This window comes from Eutrigla gurnardus (genome assembly GCF_963514095.1).
Source record: "Eutrigla gurnardus genome assembly, chromosome: 6".
NCBI classification, from domain to species: domain Eukaryota; kingdom Metazoa; phylum Chordata; class Actinopteri; order Perciformes; family Triglidae; genus Eutrigla; species Eutrigla gurnardus.
In genome coordinates, this window is record NC_139920.1 from 14,804,324 (window position 1) to 14,824,954 (window position 20,631).

Sequence of the window (20,631 nt, forward strand, 5' to 3'; positions counted from 1 at the left end):
TTCGCTACAGACATTTTGATCCTGATAATACTCAGCATTTTTTAAGTCATTTATAGCAATAATCTTGAGTGAACTGGGATAAAGGAAAAATAACTTTTCCTCTCGTGTTACGTTTCCTTTTCCCCTGAAGGGAAATGTTGCAAGAACAAACAGGCAGCAGTCGTTGTGAAAACGATGCAAAGACTCATTATGACCATTTTCTGCACCTGTGCCAAGCCTTTTAATGTTTCATTCACACTCGTTTTATTGAATAATGTATAAGAGGCAAGAATTGTGTTTCTTTCCCCCTCTATTTATACAGTTGTTTTATATATTATTCATGTGTTGATTCATGTGTTAAAAGTCATTTCATGCACATGAGCCATGTTGAACTGCAGCAAATCAAAACTGAACTCTGCCTACGTACAGCAGTACAGACCTGCCTGTTCCCTTTCACTGCACACACTTTTCAGCCAGTTCAAATTATCTCCATACTCTTGACCAGGGCAGTTGCTAGGAATTCTGGGCCCCCTGAAAGAATATCGGTGTGGGCCCCTCTACCCATTCATTGCCACCTACTGGGGGCTGTGTGTGGGCCCTAGCGGGCTGTGGGCCCTTAGAATTGTCATCACCTTTCCCCCCTATACGACGGCACTGCTCTTGACTAAGTCCAGTAACTTCACCGCCAATATCTGCAGATATCACTGCACATACCTCCAACTCTGTTTCATCAGGTGACTGTGATTGGCTGATTATGATTATTATAGCCAACTAGAGTAAATCCAGCCCCGTATTGCAGATGGAGTGTGACACATGTAGTGCTTACGTTTGTTTATATCTAAATACCGTTACACACACTCGACGGTTCAATTACCTTCCGTTCAAAGGTAAAAATGAAATAGCTTCAGCTTGAGGCAACTGCGAACCAAAAGTGGATGAAACATTATATAACTGATGGTGCCCCTGTTTCTCTAATGGTTCATGTTGATTCCCATAGCAACAGATACAAAGGATGCTGAAGCATGGGAGCAGCAGTGCTGGTGTTAATACTTACACGTATGATTGGATTAGGGATTTAAACGTCTAATGTTACTGACAATTAAATGGAATATATGTAGAGTATTACTGTTACACAACTCGCCCAAAAAGAGACTTTAAGGTGGTACCATCTGGTGGCACATGGAAGATTTTTGTATGCATGATCAAGCTGGTCCAGTCATGACAACAAACACATAATAATAATAATCGAAGATTTCACTTCATAATTGATATTTTTGAAGAAACGTTTATTAAATTTCTTGACGAGAGAGAGATGAGAAGATTAATATACTCCAATATCTTCTGTTGAAGATAGAGCTACTGCCAGGAGACGGTTAGCTGAGCTTACCGTACATAAATTAAGGTGGAGTTATGCGCAGATCTATTTCTTTTCCAGGCATAGTGATTTGATGAACTCTTGTTGCCACTGTACAGTTGCCAGGTAACCATCAGAAATTGGCATATTTTACTCTTTTATTTTCATTAAACAAGTGGGATGTAACATGTTAAATGATAAGCTATATTTTTAAATTTGGATGGAGCCAGGTTCACTGTTTCCCCTTATTTCCAGGCAATATACTAAAGGTAAACTATTCGTCAGCTTGCCAAGAGTTATGGATTGATACACCACTCTCGTATCTGTCAGTTAAATATGAACTATTATGAAGCTACAACTAGGAGACATTTAGTGCAGCTTAACTTAGCATAAAGGCTGAGATCACGGGGGAAAGCCAACCTCACTCTGTCCAAAGGTCTACCCACTGGCACGTCTAAAGCAATTAACATGTTAAATATCGTTGGTTTAATCAATTGTATAAATCAAGGTGCAACTTGGTTTTACAGGGGGCTGTGTGCGGGACTATTTCTTGGTTTGGTAGTCATTTTCTGGAGTCACATTGCCTTAAGGTTGCTAGGAAACCAGCAAAGGTCCCATTGTTAGTTAGTGTTTGTAGGGATTTAACAAATGAGATGAATTCGTGAGTTTTAGATGCATGTTTTTTTTTTTTTTTTTTACTTTGGACAAAGACAGATAAGCTCTACTTGTTTAGCTAACAATACCTAGCTAACTGATCAGAAGAGGGGCACTGATCTCAACCATCTCTTGGTGAGAAAGTGACGTTTTTATCCAAAATGTTGTAATATTTCTTTAACAAAGCTGAGGTCTTTGACAGGCTGGGTGAAGCAGAGGGAAGTTTGGGAAGCAGTTACCGGTATCTGCAGATCTGTGTTCCCTGGTTAACAACCGTTTGGATGGAGTTTCTCTACCTAATACATTAACCGCAGGCACAATCCCCGGCTATCCCGCCCATAAACGTCACCGATTCAAATTGCAGCCGAGGCAGACTAGAGAGAGAGAGAGAGAGAGAGAGAGAGAGAGAGAGAGAGAGCGAGAGAGAGCGAGAGAAAGGAGAGAGCCTGGGTCTGATCCCGCACATTCACGCGCTCAGGAGCACAGGGAGGGAGAGTGAGAGAGAGAGAGAGCGACACGGGAGCGAGTGAGAGGTTGGGGATCCTTCACTGGTTTTTCACTTGCATGAACACAACCGCAGACCCCCCAGGATCTAAAGATGTGGACAGAAGTCGGGAAGCTCGTGCTATTACATTTGCTACTCGCGGAGCTCCACTGCGCTAAAGGTAGGAAGACACTTGTCACCGCATCACATCACGGAGGGCGACGCGGAGGGGCATCGCTGCTGCTTATTACTGAGGAAAACGGCGTCTCTCTCAACACCAGACCGCGTCCTCCGCGCGAGCCTTTTCAAAGACTTCTGTCGTAACGCGCGCGCGCGCCTCACACACACCTGGGTCGCCACCGCGCGAGCGGTGAACGCGATCACTGTTGACATGAGGTGACAATACGCGGAAGAAAGGGTCCGCGCGGCCGGCTACAACGCCAACACGTGTCAGAAGGCTGTAGGCGGATGTTGTTGCGAGTAAAGGGTGGTGATGTGAGGGGCGGCGAGCTTCTGTGTTTAGGCAAATCAATTTTTTTTTTTTGGCTGCAGCAACAAAAAGCACCGAACAGACCTTTGTGTAGAAGTGCCATCAGGTCGCTCTAAAGCCTATCGATACAGAGACCCTAGAGCCAAATATAAGCATATAACGGGGAAGGAAAAGTTCATATTGTATGGATGTTAGATTAAAGAAAAACTACTATAATTATGAATAGAGGGAGTCCACCCACTGTTGATTTAGAGCAATTATAGCTACTGCTTTACAACCTACAATAACCCAATGAATAACATGCTTTGTTATGGTATGCATTTAATCTAATTGAGGTTATTTCGAGAAAGTGGAGATTGTTGCTATATACCAGGCCCCCTCAAAAACAAGAAGCCATGTAAACAGCAGGTAGTCGAGCCCCCTTGTGCCATTGGTCTCATACTCACCCTGCCTCTTTTCTGTCAGTGTTCATAATACCCCGCCATGTGTACGGTTATACATTGATTTATTCTTATGTGACTTTTTTTTCATTTAAATCTCATATATTTAGTTAATCTGACATTTATGTCAACAATGTCCATTCACTGAATTCATTTTTTTAAATGACAACACAGGAACTAATACGGAGTCGGACTCTGAGTCGGAGTGTGAGACCGGGCAGTTTCAGTGCAAGAACGGAAGGTGCATCCCGACCCTGTGGAGATGTGATGATGATGATGATTGCTCGGACAGCAGCGACGAGGAGAACTGTCGTAAGTAGCCCCAGAGTCTTCCTACGTGGTCACTTGGCCATTATCTGATGGCGATTATGCAATGTGCCGTTTGGTGTGCGCTGGCACATAACCGAATACAGGTATACGCTGCATGATAGCTGATTGAATCCACGTTGTAACTCTTGAATGCACAAAGTTCTACCGAGAGTAAGCTGCTTATCATTTTGCATGAGGCCCCTCTGGAATCTCCCTTTCAGTTGTTAGACGTCGGTGGACAAAACGCTGATCCTGGATCATTGTTCAGGTCACATGGCCACAGGAATTTAACACATTTCTTACTAATTTCACTTCCTAAGAAAACCTCTGGCACAGGGAGTGCTGTGGCCCTTCTGGGTCAGAGCAGGGCCAATTCATGAAATTACCATGATTACTCTTATCTTGCTGTGACTGTGGCGATAAAGTCAGCGCTGCTGTCGGCTCACCCTGCTATACTGTCTCATAATGCTCTCTGGGTACACAATGGCTTCACAGATTGGGTCATATCTGAAATGGTACGATCAAATTGCGGCTTCATGCGTCATGACAACTCACTGCTGAGTAATGCAGCATGTTCTAATGCAAATCAAATACTGTGACTCTTAGATATGGCTGATCGCAAATTGGCTTGCTATCCCGTTCTCAAGGGGGCCTCAGCTTTTGCCGGCCGGGGGGGATTTTAATTGGAGTTTCAAGTACATACATTGCCATACATGATATCGTGCCATCACGTATTGAATGATGTCCTTCAGGAACGTGTGAAAAAGACCCGCAGTGCGTGATTTCGGTTTGACTGACTCCGTTCCATTCAGGAAATTGCACGGACAACCAGCGGAGTAATCATCGCTTATCAATTTGTCGTGGTACTAATTGCTTGAATGTTTGCATTAGCTGCCAATTGATTCATTGCTTATCTTGGGGAACGGCACGCCGCATATCTGGGGAGCTCCGTGGATGGATGGCGTGACATTTTAACGTGCACGTCTCAGACTAACGGGGGGGTTATTGGACATTTAGTGGGCAATACTTGATGGAAGTGGAATTAGATTTTAATGAGCTCTCCTTCCCTTCAGCAGGTGTGGTTTACTTTGTTGTTGGGCTGAAGAGTCGCTCAAAGAAAATGTGAAAACGGTACTTAAGCCGCGAGATAACTGTTAACGGAGCCACTTTGTGTCTGTGGCAGGAAAGCCGCTCTGCCACCGTCTTCTCTCCTCACTCCTTTTCGCCATGTATCCTGTTCAGACGTGGTTATGCTTTCCTGTCACTCTCTCCACCTCTCCACCTGCTCAGTCCCCGACTCTTATCTACTTTTTACCTCATGCTGTGCCTTATCTCTTTACCTCCCCCCTTCGCCCACGCTGCCTCCCTCCTCACCTTGCACGCTCCCTTCTTTGAGTGCTTAAGCCCTCAGCCAGTGTTGGAATTTTGAGAAAAAAACCTGTCTCACTTCCGCAGCATTGTAGCACCCATGAAGACCCCCCCCCCCCCCCCCCCCCTCATTTTTTAAATCTCCTGTGGGCACCTTGGCAGTGCGAATGCCAAAGAGGCTATGCCCACTCGTCCTGCGCCCACAAAGAGCATCAGCTGACAGGTTGGTTGGAGATAAATCCAACAGCGTGACTCTGGTTGCCGGAGTGATGCTCAGTGGCTGGCGGTGTGCCAGCCCCTTCGAGCAGATGCCAGCGCTGCTACTGTGCCCCCCCCCCCCCAAAAAAAAAACCAATATCGCCAGCAGAGCTCAGTGGAGAGGAGGACGAGGTTGAGGAGGAGAGGAATGGCCAGAAAAGATGGGACAGATTTGATTGGGAGGAACAGGACGTTGTAGAGCAGACCTGATGAGGAGGAAATAGGAGCATTATGGAGAATGGACAGGGGGTTAATGGAGAAGAGAGCAGATATTGTATAATTGTAAAGAAAATGACTCATGTTGGTGTCATTCAATGTAGGCTGTACATCAAATGAAGGACATTGCTCTTATTCGCTAAGCGTCCTTCCCACACCTGATTGGATAACGCTCACGTCTTCGTTCTTTGCTTTTCACTTCCAAAATGAATGAAAGAACATGTCTATATGATTGGAAAAGCTGTCATATGTGTCTAAATAGAGTTATATAATAAGCCATAAAACCTATACCGTATACAGATTTTCCCTAATTAATGATGCATGTTTTACCTATTTTAATACATTGAAATGTGATGTATTTTAAGCTGTTATAAAATATATCATCATTTGTCTCTCTTGCACTGGCTAACTGATGATGTTATTCCCAGCTAATTACAGACCGGTTCAACATTGTAGACGTCTGCACTAGACTGTGAGCTGATTAATTTGTTAAACTTGTGGAAAGATGCCGCCGGTTATCATGTTAAATGTCCTGGATTGAGGCCGTGCTTTATAACCCGCCGAAATTGGTTTCCGAACAAATCTAACGCAGTTGATGAACAGTGCAATCTGTGCATTATGACACCTACTTTGAGTGTTAAAACCTGCCGTGATGCAATTGTGTTCTGGTGACATTGTTCCTGCCCAGTCGCTAAAGGCATCACTGTGCACGCAAAACACAGCAGGCGTGAACTGTTTGCATGTGTGTGTGTGTGAGTTTGAGCTATGGTGTTGTGTGTGTGTGTGCGTGTGCATGTCAGTCAGTCGTCACTTCGCACGTCTCATTCTCTGTTCACACACTCGGCTCTCAGTGCAGGATTCCCCCTGCAGCATCCTCCCTCCAGCAGCTGGATCAGAGTCAGTGTTGGTAGATTCGGTTGTCTTTTGTGCCTTCGCCTCTCCTTTCTTTCACTCTCCCTTCCCCTCTTCGTCGTCCCGTTCCTCTCCTCCCCTCTCTTTTCTTCATTCTCAACATGCCTCTTGCTCGATTTCTTGTTGCCCTGGGAGACAGTAAAGTGGTGGTGATGATGGTGGTGGTGGCGGTGTGGGGGCTTTGGGCATGCATGTGCTTTCCTTTTGTACTAAACACAACACTTAGGCACACATGTAAGCATACTCGTGGCAACTCTCCACCTCTGCATGGTTCTGCATGACCTATATTTTGGCTGTCGAATATGCTGCAAAAAGGCCTTATCGCCTTTCCAGCGGATTTAAGTGGATTTAAACATGCCTAATCCAAAGTGCCACTCGTAAAATCATCTCTTATCTGAACCTCATATTCGTTTTTTCAATTGTTCTTCCGCTCCTACGTTGCTGTACAGAGAACAACAATGCCAAATATGAGTGGTTTACGTCTTTACAAATGTGAGACTTTGCTGCTTTTCCTTGTTTTGTATCATTGTTTATTGAATATCATTGAGTGTTTAGATCAGATTAGACTTTTTTGGCTACCATAGGGGAAATTTGTCTCAGGCTTTTACTGTTGGGACAAAATAAAGCAATCCGCACACTAAGGGAGAAATCACTGAGCCAGTAGTAGAGTTTCAACCCTCGTTACGGATGGTGCTAAAAAACACATGACATTATAGGAACAAATTCAGAATCCTTAACCTTCAGTGAACCATGAAAACCTACTGTTTCAGACAGTTACAAGCAAAGACTATATAGTGGGAAGAAACTCCTCGTTGAGTTTATCGCATCCATGTGTGTGTGTGTGTGTGTGTGTGTGTGTGTGTATATGTGTGTGTGTGTGTGTGTCACAGCAGGACAATGAGTCTGAGCAGGTCTGAGAAGGAGAGCGTCTCCTCTGCAGTCTCAGACCAGTTTCCCATAGAGGAGACATCAAAACACATTTCACGCCGCTGCTGTGGGTATGTGTGTGTGTGTGTGTGTGTGTGTGTGTGTGTGTGTGTGTGTGTGTGTGTGTGTGTGTGTGTGTGTGTGTGTGTGTGTGTGTGTGTGTGTGTGTGTGTGTGTGTGTGTGTGTGTGTGTGTGTGTGTGTGTGTGTGTGTGTGTGAGAGAGAACAGGCGCACACACACACACCCGACACTGTAATAAGAGACTGCAGAGAAGCGCTTCAGGCATAAAAGGCATTGTACTGATAGGCTCATAGAAACACATTTTGGTATCCTGCTGCTACACACACACACACACACACACACGCACACACACACTGCTCGCACAGCTGGGGTCAGACTTTTAATGGGAGTATAAGGTCAAAGGGACCAGGAGCTTAATCAATTGCACACGCACACACACACACATACATCCACCCACACACACACGCACACGCACACGCACACACACACACACACACACACACACACACACACTGGTAGAGTAGCAGGACTGTGTGGCAGGACTGGCACAAAATAAAATGAGACAAACAAGGCTTCTGCTGAACTAAGGGTTCAACATGCTGTTAATTGTTTTACTCATATTCATATTCTGCTGTGTCTAACACACCTTTGCCCATTAACGACCACGCACACAAGCGCGCGATGACACCCCACTCCATCTTTTGTGTTGTTCTTCTGTATTGGACTGAGGACATATAGTGTTGTGTGTATGTTTGTGAGGGGAGTACGCAGCTGTAGTGCTCTATTCTCCTGAGAAAGTAACCCACCGCTGTGCTCTGTAACTACTAGTGTGTGTGTCTGTGTGTCTGTGTGTTTGTGTGTGTGTGTGTGTGTGTGTGTGTCTATAAGCAAGTACGTCTGCGGGTTTCATCTGGTCGGCTTTGTGTGCGGAGAGAAAGCATTTCAAAAAAGGGATGACAACACACAAGTTACAAAAGGAATGGAAAAAACTGTTTTGGGGGGGATTGGCTAGTTCTGTAAACTTGCCAGACAACTTGGGTCTTATTTTACAGTTTTGAGCATCATTTCTCCGTTCCATGTTCAATGACGGCGACTCCAAATGTGCTGCACTTTCGGTTAGCATAACTTCATTCCTGGGCACAAACACAATATGCCCTGATGTTCCTGATTACTCTTGCCAACAGCTGACTTCTGCGTTTTTGATGACAATCAGAGACCAATATAGAAGGAAATTACCTTTTGACAGTTTGAAGGGGAAATCTGATGCTAAACAGCCACGGCTGACGGGTCTGACTGGTCTGCGTGTTGAAAAACATTTTAAAAATGGCTACGTTCTCTGCTCCCTTAGAAATTAACCATGGTCGTTAATGAATGACGTTTATGAAATGGTTTCAAAAAGAGTATCAACAACTTTCTTAGAATAAAACATCAAGCCTCTAATTTGACTGCCAGCTGGCCAATTCCCTCTAAAATATTCCTTGAATATGGAAGATATGACACAAAATGATATTACCTCGTGCAACATTGCTAAGCTGACAATTGACAGACCAAAAATATGGCAGGGGACCACCTTTTGTCAGACGCTGTATGATGCCGTACAAGCTGGTGTGCTGAATAGGTGTAGGGTGCAGTGGTGCAAAACAGCAGCAGGGTAATTTTAGCTGAGGTCAGTGGTAGCCTGAGGCGTTTACGCTCTCCTTCATTCTCTCTTCTTCATTTTTGCCCACTTCTTTTTTTTTTTTTTTTTTTGCCACTTGCTCCCTTTCTAGCTTCCACTTCAACATTTGTTACCCCTCTCTGTCTTTTCACCAGACCTTTGGTGTAATGGCTTTGTGTTGACATGAAGGGCAGTGAAATGAATTGAGGCAAACTTGCAAGGACGCAAGCAGATGCTGTGTGTGTGTGTGTGTGTGTGTGTGTGTGTGTGTGTGTGTGTGTGTGTGTGTGTGTGTGTGTGTGTGTGTGTGTGTGTGTGTGTGTGTGTGTGTGTGTGTGTTTGTGTGTACACAGTGTAGAAACTTCTCGTTGAGTTTAGCACATCCGCGTGTGTGTGTGTTTGTGTCTGTGTTTGAGAGAGATAAAGTGAGATGCACTCCCCATCTACATACTTCTAATCCAATTAGTGAGTGTCTCAGTGGGTGAGAATCTGCACTGTGAGAAATGCATGTGTGTGTCAGCGAAAGCAAATAACGGACGAGTCAGTTTGCCTCTGCTTGAGGCCTCATTTCTCTTTGTGTATGTTGATACACAAATAAAAAAAAAAGGAGGGGGGGGAGCTATATCATCCTCTTCGTCCTCTCTTATTCTTATGTTCATGTCCCATCATTGCTTCATCAAAAATAAGGGAATATTTTTCAGAACAAGGTTTTCATAAAACCTAACTTCTGGGTTATTCAGGGGGGAAATTTGTAAGCATCTAATCAGGGAGGTGTCCCGAAACTGATTACATTTCCTAAATATCGTGTTCTGTTTTTAATGCATATATTTGGGATGGTTACCTCGGGGGATGGTTTAAATCCATTGCGCAACAGTTTGAAAGTTTCTTTGAAATATTGCAGATTTTCTTCAAGTAATGTTAGAATGCATCAGTCATTAATTGGCACACTGAAATGCCGAGTTAGTGTCTTGTATTTTCTGCTGATAACTGAAAGCTCAGAGCTGCCAGCTCGAATCATCCTCATCAGTTCCTGTGTGAATGTGCGATGTGAGAGGGGTTACTTGTTGTGATGAACCCGCAGGGAATTACTGCCAAACTATGCAGTCCTCTTCAGCTTTTAAGGAGCATTTCAGCTTGTTTTAGCTCACGGTCTTGGTTTTTACGGCCGTAAGTTAACTGTTTTGGTTCACGCTTATCCCTCTTAAGAGTGTCGTTTCCTGACACAGCTGGCTGCTGATGTCGGTAATAAACCCGCTGTACGCTACTTTCCCAGCACACAAAGGCAGATGGATAGTAGCATGGAAGTTAGTGGCTAGCTGGTGAACCTAGGGCCTGGCGATATGGCTCAAATCTTCTATCCTGAAATATTATATATCATGATATACAACCTTTTCTGTTGATTCAATACATAAATAGTATATGTGAAATAACCACAAGGCAAAGCCTTTTTGTATACTACTGTGTCAAATAAATATTTTTTATCATCATTTTATTAAGAACTGTGCTGCAAAAAGGATGAGGTTTTCTTTGAAATTTGAGTCAGCATATGTTTGTTTTTATCCATTAAGACAACGTAACTGTGTACAATGATATCTGGATATAGGATTCCTTCAATTTAAACTCTTGGGTTAAAGTTAGTGTCTCAGTCGAGGACAGCAGGAGCGGGGATCAAACAGGACAAGTTAATACCACTGAGCCACAGATGCCCATCTTGATATGATTACGTTGAAAGATGATACATTATCGTAATAAATGATAACCCAGCTCTAAGTGAACCTAGCGGGGCATTTAGCTGCTAAAGAGCATTATATTTCCCTGAGGAGTTGGTGGAGACCAAAAGCAGAGCTAGAAGGAGGTGCAGCCTGTTGCCTGCAGCTTTTCTTCCAACACTTCACCGCGGCTGCTTCTTCTTCCTCCATTTCTCCCTGCAACATTTCAAACTGAACCGCTGTCGACTGATGCAGGAAATGACAGTTGTCATGTTTTGGTGGATGAATATTTCATGAATGACAGCAGTCGGTGTTTACTGACAAACAAAAGCCAACTTAATTCAATTTAACGTGCCATTTTATGTGAAGCCGCAGCAGAAGCAATTGTTCCTTTTGAATTAGCAGCAACTTAATTTGAATTTTTAGGAACAATGTGGCTGAAAATGAAACAACTGCCTCTGGCCTGATGAACAATGCAGAAGTAATAGCCGGTAAAAAATGATTCAAAGTGAAGCGTATGTGGACACAGAGAAGGAATGACTTAATTGGAGTAAGTATGGGAGAGTCAATAAACTGGAATAAACGTCTAAAGAATAAAGGGCGGGGGGATGTTGCTTTGCGATATTCATCTCTTTATTTCAATAGTTTTAATTCTTGTTCTTTCGGTCCTGCTCTCTATATCGCGCCCCCTTTCTGTGCACGGCACCCCACTCGCTCCCTTCTGTCTTTCCTGTCAGAATTAGCTCGTCACTTTTTTCGCCAGATTACCTCGCGTTGTTTGTCTGCGCTGCCCTGCTGCAAAGTCACTTACTCAAAGTCAAACTCCGATAACGCCGCAATCCTATTTCCCCACCGTGTGTGTGTGTGCGTGTTTCGCTGCGTCTCATTCTGACGTGTCTCTTTGTGTTTGTGTTGTTATGTGTTGCTGTTGTTATCCCCACACCCCCCCTCCCCAACACAGCCGTGACAGGGTATCATGGCATTAATCCCCAGCTCAGATTAACCGAATATCTTCATGTGCCTCCATTTTATTATTATTTACATTTTCTGTAATCCTGTTTTTCACCTTGCGCTCCGTCGCCTGGTACATTCAGTCGGGGAGCGGCGTATGAAACGACAAACGAAGGATGCTGATGAATAAAACATGGCTGCTAATACCGGTTTGCTGGGCTGACACAGAGATAGGGCCCCTGAGTGCTGCAAAAGTTTTCAAGAGAAGTTTTACATGGAAGTTACAAAGTGTAAAAGTAGGAGTTAGGGTTGTGGCGAACATCTCTGTGGATGTTGGGAAGAACTTGTTCTCAGATGGGTGCTATTAGATTTTCTGGGCCAATTCTTCCCGAGAGAAAGCAGATTGAAAGAGGCTTTAGAGGTGTCAACGAATGAAAAGGTCTCCGAAAGTGTATCAAAATGCACCTCTCTCCCTCATCTGCAGCAGGAAACACTAACTGATGCAGACTGTTTAAGGTTCGACAAGTCTGTCGTGCCAAAGCTGAAAAGCAGAGCTTTCATAAATGCAGCCAGTAAATTGGAAGCCATCACCCTAATGAAGTACTTCGAAGCCCTTTTTGCTTTTGTCAACAAAGTTATAACAGCAATTTAATTTGTAGTTCCCATCAGCCCTTTTACTGTTAATTGTGAAAGTGTATGCGTGCATAATTACAAAAAGCAAATCCAGATATAATGCATCTGTGTGTCGGCATACTAATTGTTGCAATGAATGTGAGTCAATTCTAGGCTGTTTTGCAATTTTGCGTCAACAGATTACAGCAATCTACAGCAGCTTATAAATGTTCAACAAACACCGTTACAAAGCTACCTTTTCAAATGCGACACCTGTGGTCTCGCCGTATTCCTCCCGATTGTAAATGTAAAATCTTTGGGTGTAGGACAGCTGATCGACAAACAAAGCAAAGCAGGCTATTTAAAGATGTTGGCCTGGCTCTCTGGGAACTGCTGATTGAGTTTTTTTTTTCACATTTTCAGACCAAGCAATTAATGCAGCTTGAGCCCTCATTTGAATGTAATGGTTACTTTTGCCAGTAATATAATACTAATTACATCTTTAACAGAAATTCCATAGAAAGAGTCGACTTAATTGAGGAATTAATCAGCCAAAAATGGATTTGAGAAAGTTGAGTTGACATCATCGGCATATTTTCATTAACTTTTCTCTTCCACGTTTTTCCCTGGCCTACACTTTCCTCTCACTTTCTCTGTCTTGCTCTTTTGCTCTTGTTGCTCCCATCTGCCCTTCTGAATGAAGCTGTTTATGTAGATTAGACACACACACACGCCTGCAACATATCACCTTCATACACATGTCTTTCCAGCTAAGCCTGTGAATGGGTCTTTTACCGTGAGAGGATTTTGCTTGTCATTCGTTACAGGATGGTGGGGTGAGGTGGAGCGGTGAGCTACTGCTCGGTAATGCCGGTTATCAAAAAAAAATGGCTTATCCACACACACACACACACACACATGGAGCCTATGTTTTAGAGGTACACATAATGCTAATTTAACACTTTTACCTGCAGAATGCTTTATTATCACAACACACTGAGACAGTCAACATGAAGGGGCTGGGGAGGGGGAGGACGATTAAAGAGTGAGGAAGCAGTGAAGATCAATTGAGGAGAAATACATAAATCCCATTCTGATGATTCTATAACTCCTGATATAAAGTCCTCTCTGTAAGAGTTATGATATGGGGATTATTCAAACTGTGTTTGACAACAAAAAAATGGCATCGGCCATTGAAAAACCCACATCGGTCGACCACTAGATAGCGTCGTGACCTTGAATGCAATCTGCATTATCCTGTTGGGGCTCAATACTCCTTTGCAAGATTTCCACACACATTGTCTCCCTTATTTTCACAGAATTTTCATTAGCTTTTTTAAAATAAAATCCTTATCTGGTTAACATAAATGTGTGTTTCCATGTATCTGCAAGGAAAACATCTGTCTATGTTGCTGTCTGATTACGTTGGACAGGTCTCAGAGGTTAAGTATGATTAAATGAAGAAGCTAGATGATCTGTTGCGTGCTGCACACACACACACACACACACACACACACACACACACACACACACACACACTTGCATGTGTGCATTTAGCATCGACTGCCTGACCGTAGCAGGTTGAATAATAATACCGTGACCTTCTCTTTGACATACTCGAAGCAGAAGAACCGTCTTTGTACGAAAATAATTTTCGGTTTTCGTTTGGTTTCAGAGACTTTTGATGTCCTATCTCACCAATGCTGCGCTCCTGCTGGATATATTGATTTGTACCATGGCTTGCGTGTTTTGATGCACAAACGTTCTATTTTTATGCGTTGGATCGCTTTTCAAAAGGTTTTCTTAGGGGAGTTTAAGTGTTGTTATTGATGAGCAATTCTGTCTTTCTCTAAATGCTTCTTCTGTGCTGTGCTTCTTTATTTCCCATCTTTCCCTCCGTGTCTAACCAATAACTTTCAGACTGTCTGAATGTTATGCAGCATACAGGAGTTCTTTGGCCCAAATAATAAATAACATCACAGGACAACTCCTGCTGCTTGCCATAAATATGTAGGAATAACCCTGAAAGTGCTTTTAAATGGAATTTTGAGTGTGATAATAGAAGTAATAATAATAGTTCTGTTTGTTTAAGTGTGCGAAGCATCGACTGTCGCATAATAAAGGCAACCCCAACAGTGAGATAAGTCTGTTTGAGGACGTGAGTCCCCGGCTGCAAGGGCCCATCTGCTCATTTTCACGCTTGTTGCCCATGAATTTCCACTCTGCAGTGCCTGCTGTGCTCAGGTGGAACCACCGCAAAATCCCAAGACGATATTTGAAAAGCCAACACGTAATGCCCACAAGTGAACATCCAAAACAAATCACCCGAGCTCAATTCCAAGTACCTTCCAAAGTTAGAAACCAGGGAGCCAAGTGACCTCCAGGTTACACAGATACTTTGGATTCACTGTTTAACTCCTGCCTTCCCTTAGAAAGAAATGCACAGATTCCCAAATGAGGAAAAGCAGAATAAAGACACTTGGAAGTATATGGATTGCTTAAATGCTAATTTCAGTTGAGCAGCGGATATTTAATTCCCCAGCTTTAGAAACACAGAGCTTATTTATTTTATTAAGTAATGACACGTGTGGACACATGCACTTACTCCACTCTGCATGGTGAAGACCCAGTGACTCAGTTGTGACAGAAGGCAGTAGTTAAGTGTAATTGGCCCTCGTGTGTTATTGCCGTAATGTGTTTCCTTTATTTATTGGCTGTATTTCACCTTTAGTTGCCTCAGACAAGGAGGCCGTGATCTAATTTTCCGTGTGTGACGATGCATTCATAAATGATCGGACAGGTTAATTAAACCCTGACTCTATCTGGAGGATGTTATTTTTTGGGATTTGTCACTTTACATTGCACATTTTGCTCACTTCCTACAAGAATACTTCTTTATTTGACATCAGGGCGCTCAGCTGGTGTTTGATTGTTAGGCGTGGCTGATTAGCTAACAATTGGAACTTCATATTTAAATTAGGTATTAGGGGTGGAAATCTTTGGGTGTCTCTCAATTCGATTCTTGCGGTCACGATTCAAAATGATTCACGATTCAAAATAGATTTTTGAATTAGTACATGCTTCAGGATCTACTCCATACCTCTGTGAGCTAAAGAATGTGGTGTGGCAAATTATGGCATGAGAGTATAAGATTGTATCATTTACATTTAAAAAAAAGTTAAACAGATTACAAAAATGTATATATATATTGCATTAATTCATGCTAAACTTGCACAAACTTTTAGTATAAAAAAAGAAGATTTTTGGAAGTTATGAATTGATTTGGAATCGCGACTTTTAAATGAATCGATTTCTTTGCCCTACCCTATTAGGTACACTTTTTTCCTTTTTTCTTCAGCCACGAGAGGCAACCAACACAGAAATAACTCAACACTATCAGTGTTTGTATTGAGCCTGTTGAAAGATGGAAATGCTCTGTCTGTATATGGGTCTCCCTGTTGTGTAGCGAGATGAGCCTCCATAAAAAGGCTGTCTGACAGCAAGAAAAAGCTGTGAAAATATTCCAAATATAGTTTACCCATAAATGGATATTGATTTTCTTTTCGTTAGGTGGTCCTTTCTTTTAGGTGGCTAACATATGTACTGTTTTGCCACCATGCTCTTACAACTGTCTGTATCTCCAAACTGGAGAACTTAGATGACCTCACTTGAAAACACCCGAACTATCCCTTTTAACTTGATTCAGACTTTCAGAACAGATAATCTTTTCAGACTGCACTGCTACACCCCAAACAGCAAAAGTGAAAAGCTATTTTGTGGGCAAAGACAATTTCCTTTTTCTTTGAGAAAAGGTATTGATCCCTCTGTGAAGAGAGAGGTGAGTGAAGGTGAGTCTCACTCGACGCAGACCGCCTTTTGTTCACCAAGATGACCACAAGTCTCTTTTCCACAGTGCTCGGAGGCCTTTTTTCATTTGAGTAGCTATTTGGTGGCTATGTGCCATTTTCTGACACTGAACTGTACAGATGGAGCATGGCCCTTTTCTGCCATAGTTGAAATCCTCCTTCCAAGGCGATTTGTCGCCACCTAATTTCTTTCTGCCAAGTTTCATCCCTGTCCTTTGACGTAACTCCGAAGCAGTTCAAATCTCCCTGTAACTGCTGAATAATTGCCCTTTTATTGCGATTTCCCTTTTGTCCCGCCGCCGACTGGCTGAGGGAGGGGAAGACAATCTCAGGTCGCCTTCTGTAATCAAGACCCCTCACATTGCCTGATTAATTCTCTTCACTTCCAGCTCCTTCTCAAAGTCATGAATATTGAAATGGCACAATGTCTTTCTGTCAAAAAGCCATGACCTCATTTAACCATAATCCAGATGCCATAAAATGATGCTCCCACCCTTAAAGATGTTTTTTTTTGCAATGTGGAAAATATCAAGTGTGTGTTGGGGTATGTGAAGACGGAGGGTTCCCAGACTTCAAAGGGCCCCGAAAATGTTTTCATCTGAGAACACTCCAGACATATTGATCCAATTCTAACGAAGAGACTCTTGCACCTTGTTAAAGAATCCAGAGGTAACACAAACACTGTTTTTTTTTTCCATGCTCCAAACTTGAAAGATTGAGTTGAGTAAGAATAACGTTGGATGAGGTAAGTGTACCAGAGGGTGAAAGGTAAACTCGGCAAGTGATGGATGAAATGGGTTCAGTCTCCTATGTGTTTAAGGAGTTGATGGAGGGGTGAAAAACAAGTGGTGAAGGAGGAGACACCTCGGGATATCAACTTTAACATAAGAAGATGGACATCAAAGTGCATGAGCCTGATAGTTACTGATAAATCATTTTGCTTTTCTTACTCCGAACCAAATCACAATTGATAGAAGTTCAGCTCTTCATACTTCACTCCTCTGTGTGTGACTGCAACATACGATTATTTTGATTATAAATTCACAGAAAGATTATTATTATTATTATCACAACCAATCAGTTAGCAGGGGTTCAAATACCTTTTGAGCTGTGTACGTAATTCTCAGCTCTAAATGCACAGGAGGGCCAACTCTCACGCATTGACTGCAGCATTTTCACTACGTGTCAATTTTCTCACAAAACTAATTTATAACTGATAATGTTGGACACTGACAGCGCAAGGACAGACAAACTGCATGAATTTTGATGCGTTTCTATTCATGCCGTTCCTCTAATGGTACTTTGAGTGGGTGAAAAGCACGTAGGAGGATTTATACACCAAGTAAAAATGACATTGTTTTACACATCATACGTTAAATCTTCATAGTGTGGAATATATGATGTCCCCAAAGAAGTCCTCATGTAATAAAACTGTTTAAATAGTAGATATTTTTCTTCAGAGGTTTGGTGAAATGTTTTGTGTTCCAATTAAAGAAGATGTTTGCTCAATTTTGATTAAAATATTCATTATTTCCCATATTTGAGCTGTAATACAAAATGTTTAATAGGTTTGCTGAAATTTCCAATGGAGTCATAGTCACAATGACCCCAACTATGAACATATCAAATTTGAAGTAATTATATTTTCTCACACCAACCTAAACCTAACCAAACCAAAGATGTTCAGTATCCAATGATAATAAAGAGTATAGCAGAACATTTTCACATTTCAGAAGGTAATAGCAATAACCTTGGTCATTTGAAATTGTACTATTATCAAAATTGTTGTCAAACTACTTTCTCTAAATTGACTAAATCTAATCGACTGATTGATTAATTTTTGTGTCTGTTATAGCATAAAACACATGTACATGTTTTCCTCATTTGGCAGAGTGAAACTTGCAGTTGGCAGTGTTCTACAATGTTAATTTGCTGAAGCTGTTGTCGGCCATATAGCTGATCTCAGGTCACTTGGCAAAGCAAAACATGCTGCTGTACAAAGAGCCACGTTTGTCACCTGTTTGTTTCAATGCTATTTTTACTGGACGTAATGCAAAGAAGTGCATAAAGCAATAACCACAAACCGTGTGTGTGTGTGTGTGTGTGTGTGTGTGTGTGTGTGTGTGTGTGTGTGTGTGTGTGTGTGTGTGTGTGTGTGTGTGTGTGTGTGTGTGTGTGTGTGTGTGTGTGTGTGTGTGTGTGTGTGTTTATGTGCTGCTGACCTTAATTCATCACATTAGCACCAAGTCTCTAGAGTGTTTATGTAGATGTGTTCAAAGTTAGCAACCCCTGGCTAATAGATTTCAATAAATGCCACTTTTGTACTGTACTTCACTTAGTAAATGAAACCAACTTGCACTTGGGGGCGTGTGTGTTTGTGTGTGTGTGTGTATGTGTGTGTGTGTGTGTGTGGGGGGGGCTCCATACAGCCAGAGTTTTTTTTAATGAGATCAATGCCTTCCTTCCTGCACCCCCAGATGGTCACAGCAGTGGAAGGTGTGTTTGTGTGTGTGGATGAGGAGGGAAGGGGCCGCGGGGACCTTGGGCAGATAAATCTTTAATCATGTGCTCGCTCTCATGTTTCATTTAATTGCCGCCCTAAATCCATAAAAGGATGACGGCATTGTGGTTTAGTAATGCGTAGTGTGGAGATGATGCACGTGCTTATGTTTGTGTGTGTGTGTTCCAAGGGTAGTAGATTTGATTGTTTGTTTTACAGTACATCTAGGTCACTTTATGGGATTTCTTGTACATATGGTAGCAAGCATTACATCTCTTTTTAGCATGCTCTATTTTTATTGTATGCGTGGTTCATGGCTTCACTTGCGATGCACATTTATTCTTCTTTCAGGCTGTCACAACACGCTTGTGCAGTCCTCCAGTTCTGTATGTATGTGTGTGTTTTTGAGGGAGAACACCAGTTTCCTCTGTTGTCTAGTCCATTGGTTATTTATGTTTGCATTTCACATTATTTAAGCACATAAATGTACACATTTACATTATGTTTTAATGTGTTATCATGTGTGGTTAAACTCTTGGCTGCATCAGTTCTTTGGCTGTTCTCCTTAGATCTTTAATCTGAGACCAGTGAGACACAAGACTTCCCTCCAAACGGTCTTTTTTTCCTTTCCCTTCATTTTAAATTGTGCTGTGCCTCACAGCTCACTCCCTAGTGAGGGCTTTTAAATCAACAGCAAGAATTGTGCAGAGGAGGTAGAACGCGTGGAAGCGAAGACAGGAAGACAGAAATGTTAAAATGTCTTTGTATACATTTGCCTTTAAATGTCTGTGTGTGTGTGTGTGTGTGTGTGTGCGTGTGCGTGTGCATGTGTTACTTTCCATGATGCGGTCAATTACAAAAAGCAGGTTTAACAGCTTTGATCGGGTTATAATTATTAAACAGGTTAGTTCAAATACCGTGCACTAACACACACGTTTGTGCCTTAAGCCAATGTCTGAGTATGTGTTTGCATTTCTAATGAGCCCTGCATCTTGAGAATCCTGCATCCTTCGCATCTGTGCGTGTCTGTGTGTGTCTCTGGTGGGTGTTTATGTGCGACTGCTTCCTACTGTTAGTGTCACCATGATGAAGAGACTATAGATTGGTGTGTCGGTTAATGGGTCCGTGTGTGTGTGTGTGTGAGCCTGCCTATGGTTGTGTCGCAGTGATGAAGTTTCCTGCGTGTGTGTGTGTGTGTGTGTGAGCACATTGCACACAGTGTGTTCCCAGAGATGGTCATTAGCTGTGAGGGACTGTACAGCCAGTGACCCCGCCGTCGTAAATGGAAGAGCCTGACCGTTCCCCGTTCACCCTGCAGACCCCAGACTTTTGTACTAATGCACTAAAGCAGCCATTGATGAGGGAAGGAGAGGCTCATGGGGCAAGAAATGGAAAAGAACACACACTCAGACTGAAGCACGACTTTGTGTTTTTAGAGAGTTCTGACTAGCTGTGTGTATACCTGAGAGTTGTGAGAATACCGATCTCTAATACTGTAGTAAGAAACCACGTGTATATTATTGAACGCTGTACACAAATGCAATTTGCTTGACAGCATGTCTAGAAAACAGCTTTTCTTTTGTGCGTCTGTGCTGAAATATTTATATTGACAAAGCGTCCCAGGCTGCGCTGAGCGATCTGTAATCATCTTCCTCCGTGAGTGATGGTTATATTCCAACGACTGCGAGAACACTGAATCTTTGCCATTACAGCTAAATTAGGAGAAGTCCCTCCGCTTGTAATAAGCAGAGCGTTCCCTGCAGTTAGCACCGAGGGGTAATCTGAAACATTCCACCGGACCGGAGTACACTATGACGAAAGTTGACCGGGGACTTGTGGGGAGCGATCAAAGAGCGTAATCTGTTTTCTTCAAATCAGCTCAACTAACCGAGGAAGCATCGTAATGAGAAAATGATTAGATTT

At 42.6% G+C, this 20,631-nt stretch overlaps 1 protein-coding gene across 5 annotated transcripts in view; it reads left to right on the forward strand.

Moving 5' to 3' along the window:
- Window positions 1-2,446: 2,446 nt before the first annotated feature.
- lrp8 (low density lipoprotein receptor-related protein 8, apolipoprotein e receptor) overlaps window positions 2,447-20,631 on the forward strand; it is a 153,389-nt gene continuing 135,204 nt past the window's right edge. For 4 of the 5 annotated variants that reach the window (XM_084011034.1, XM_084011030.1, XM_084011032.1 and 1 more), the window contains exons 1-2: window positions 2,447-2,652; window positions 3,576-3,713. In XM_084011034.1, the coding sequence (XP_083867160.1) occupies window positions 2,586-2,652; window positions 3,576-3,713 (205 nt within the window). In that variant the 5' untranslated portion in view covers window positions 2,447-2,585. Of the gene's footprint in view, window positions 2,667-3,575; window positions 3,714-20,631 lie in introns of all 5 variants that reach the window. The other variant, XM_084011031.1, reaches the window with a different exon arrangement.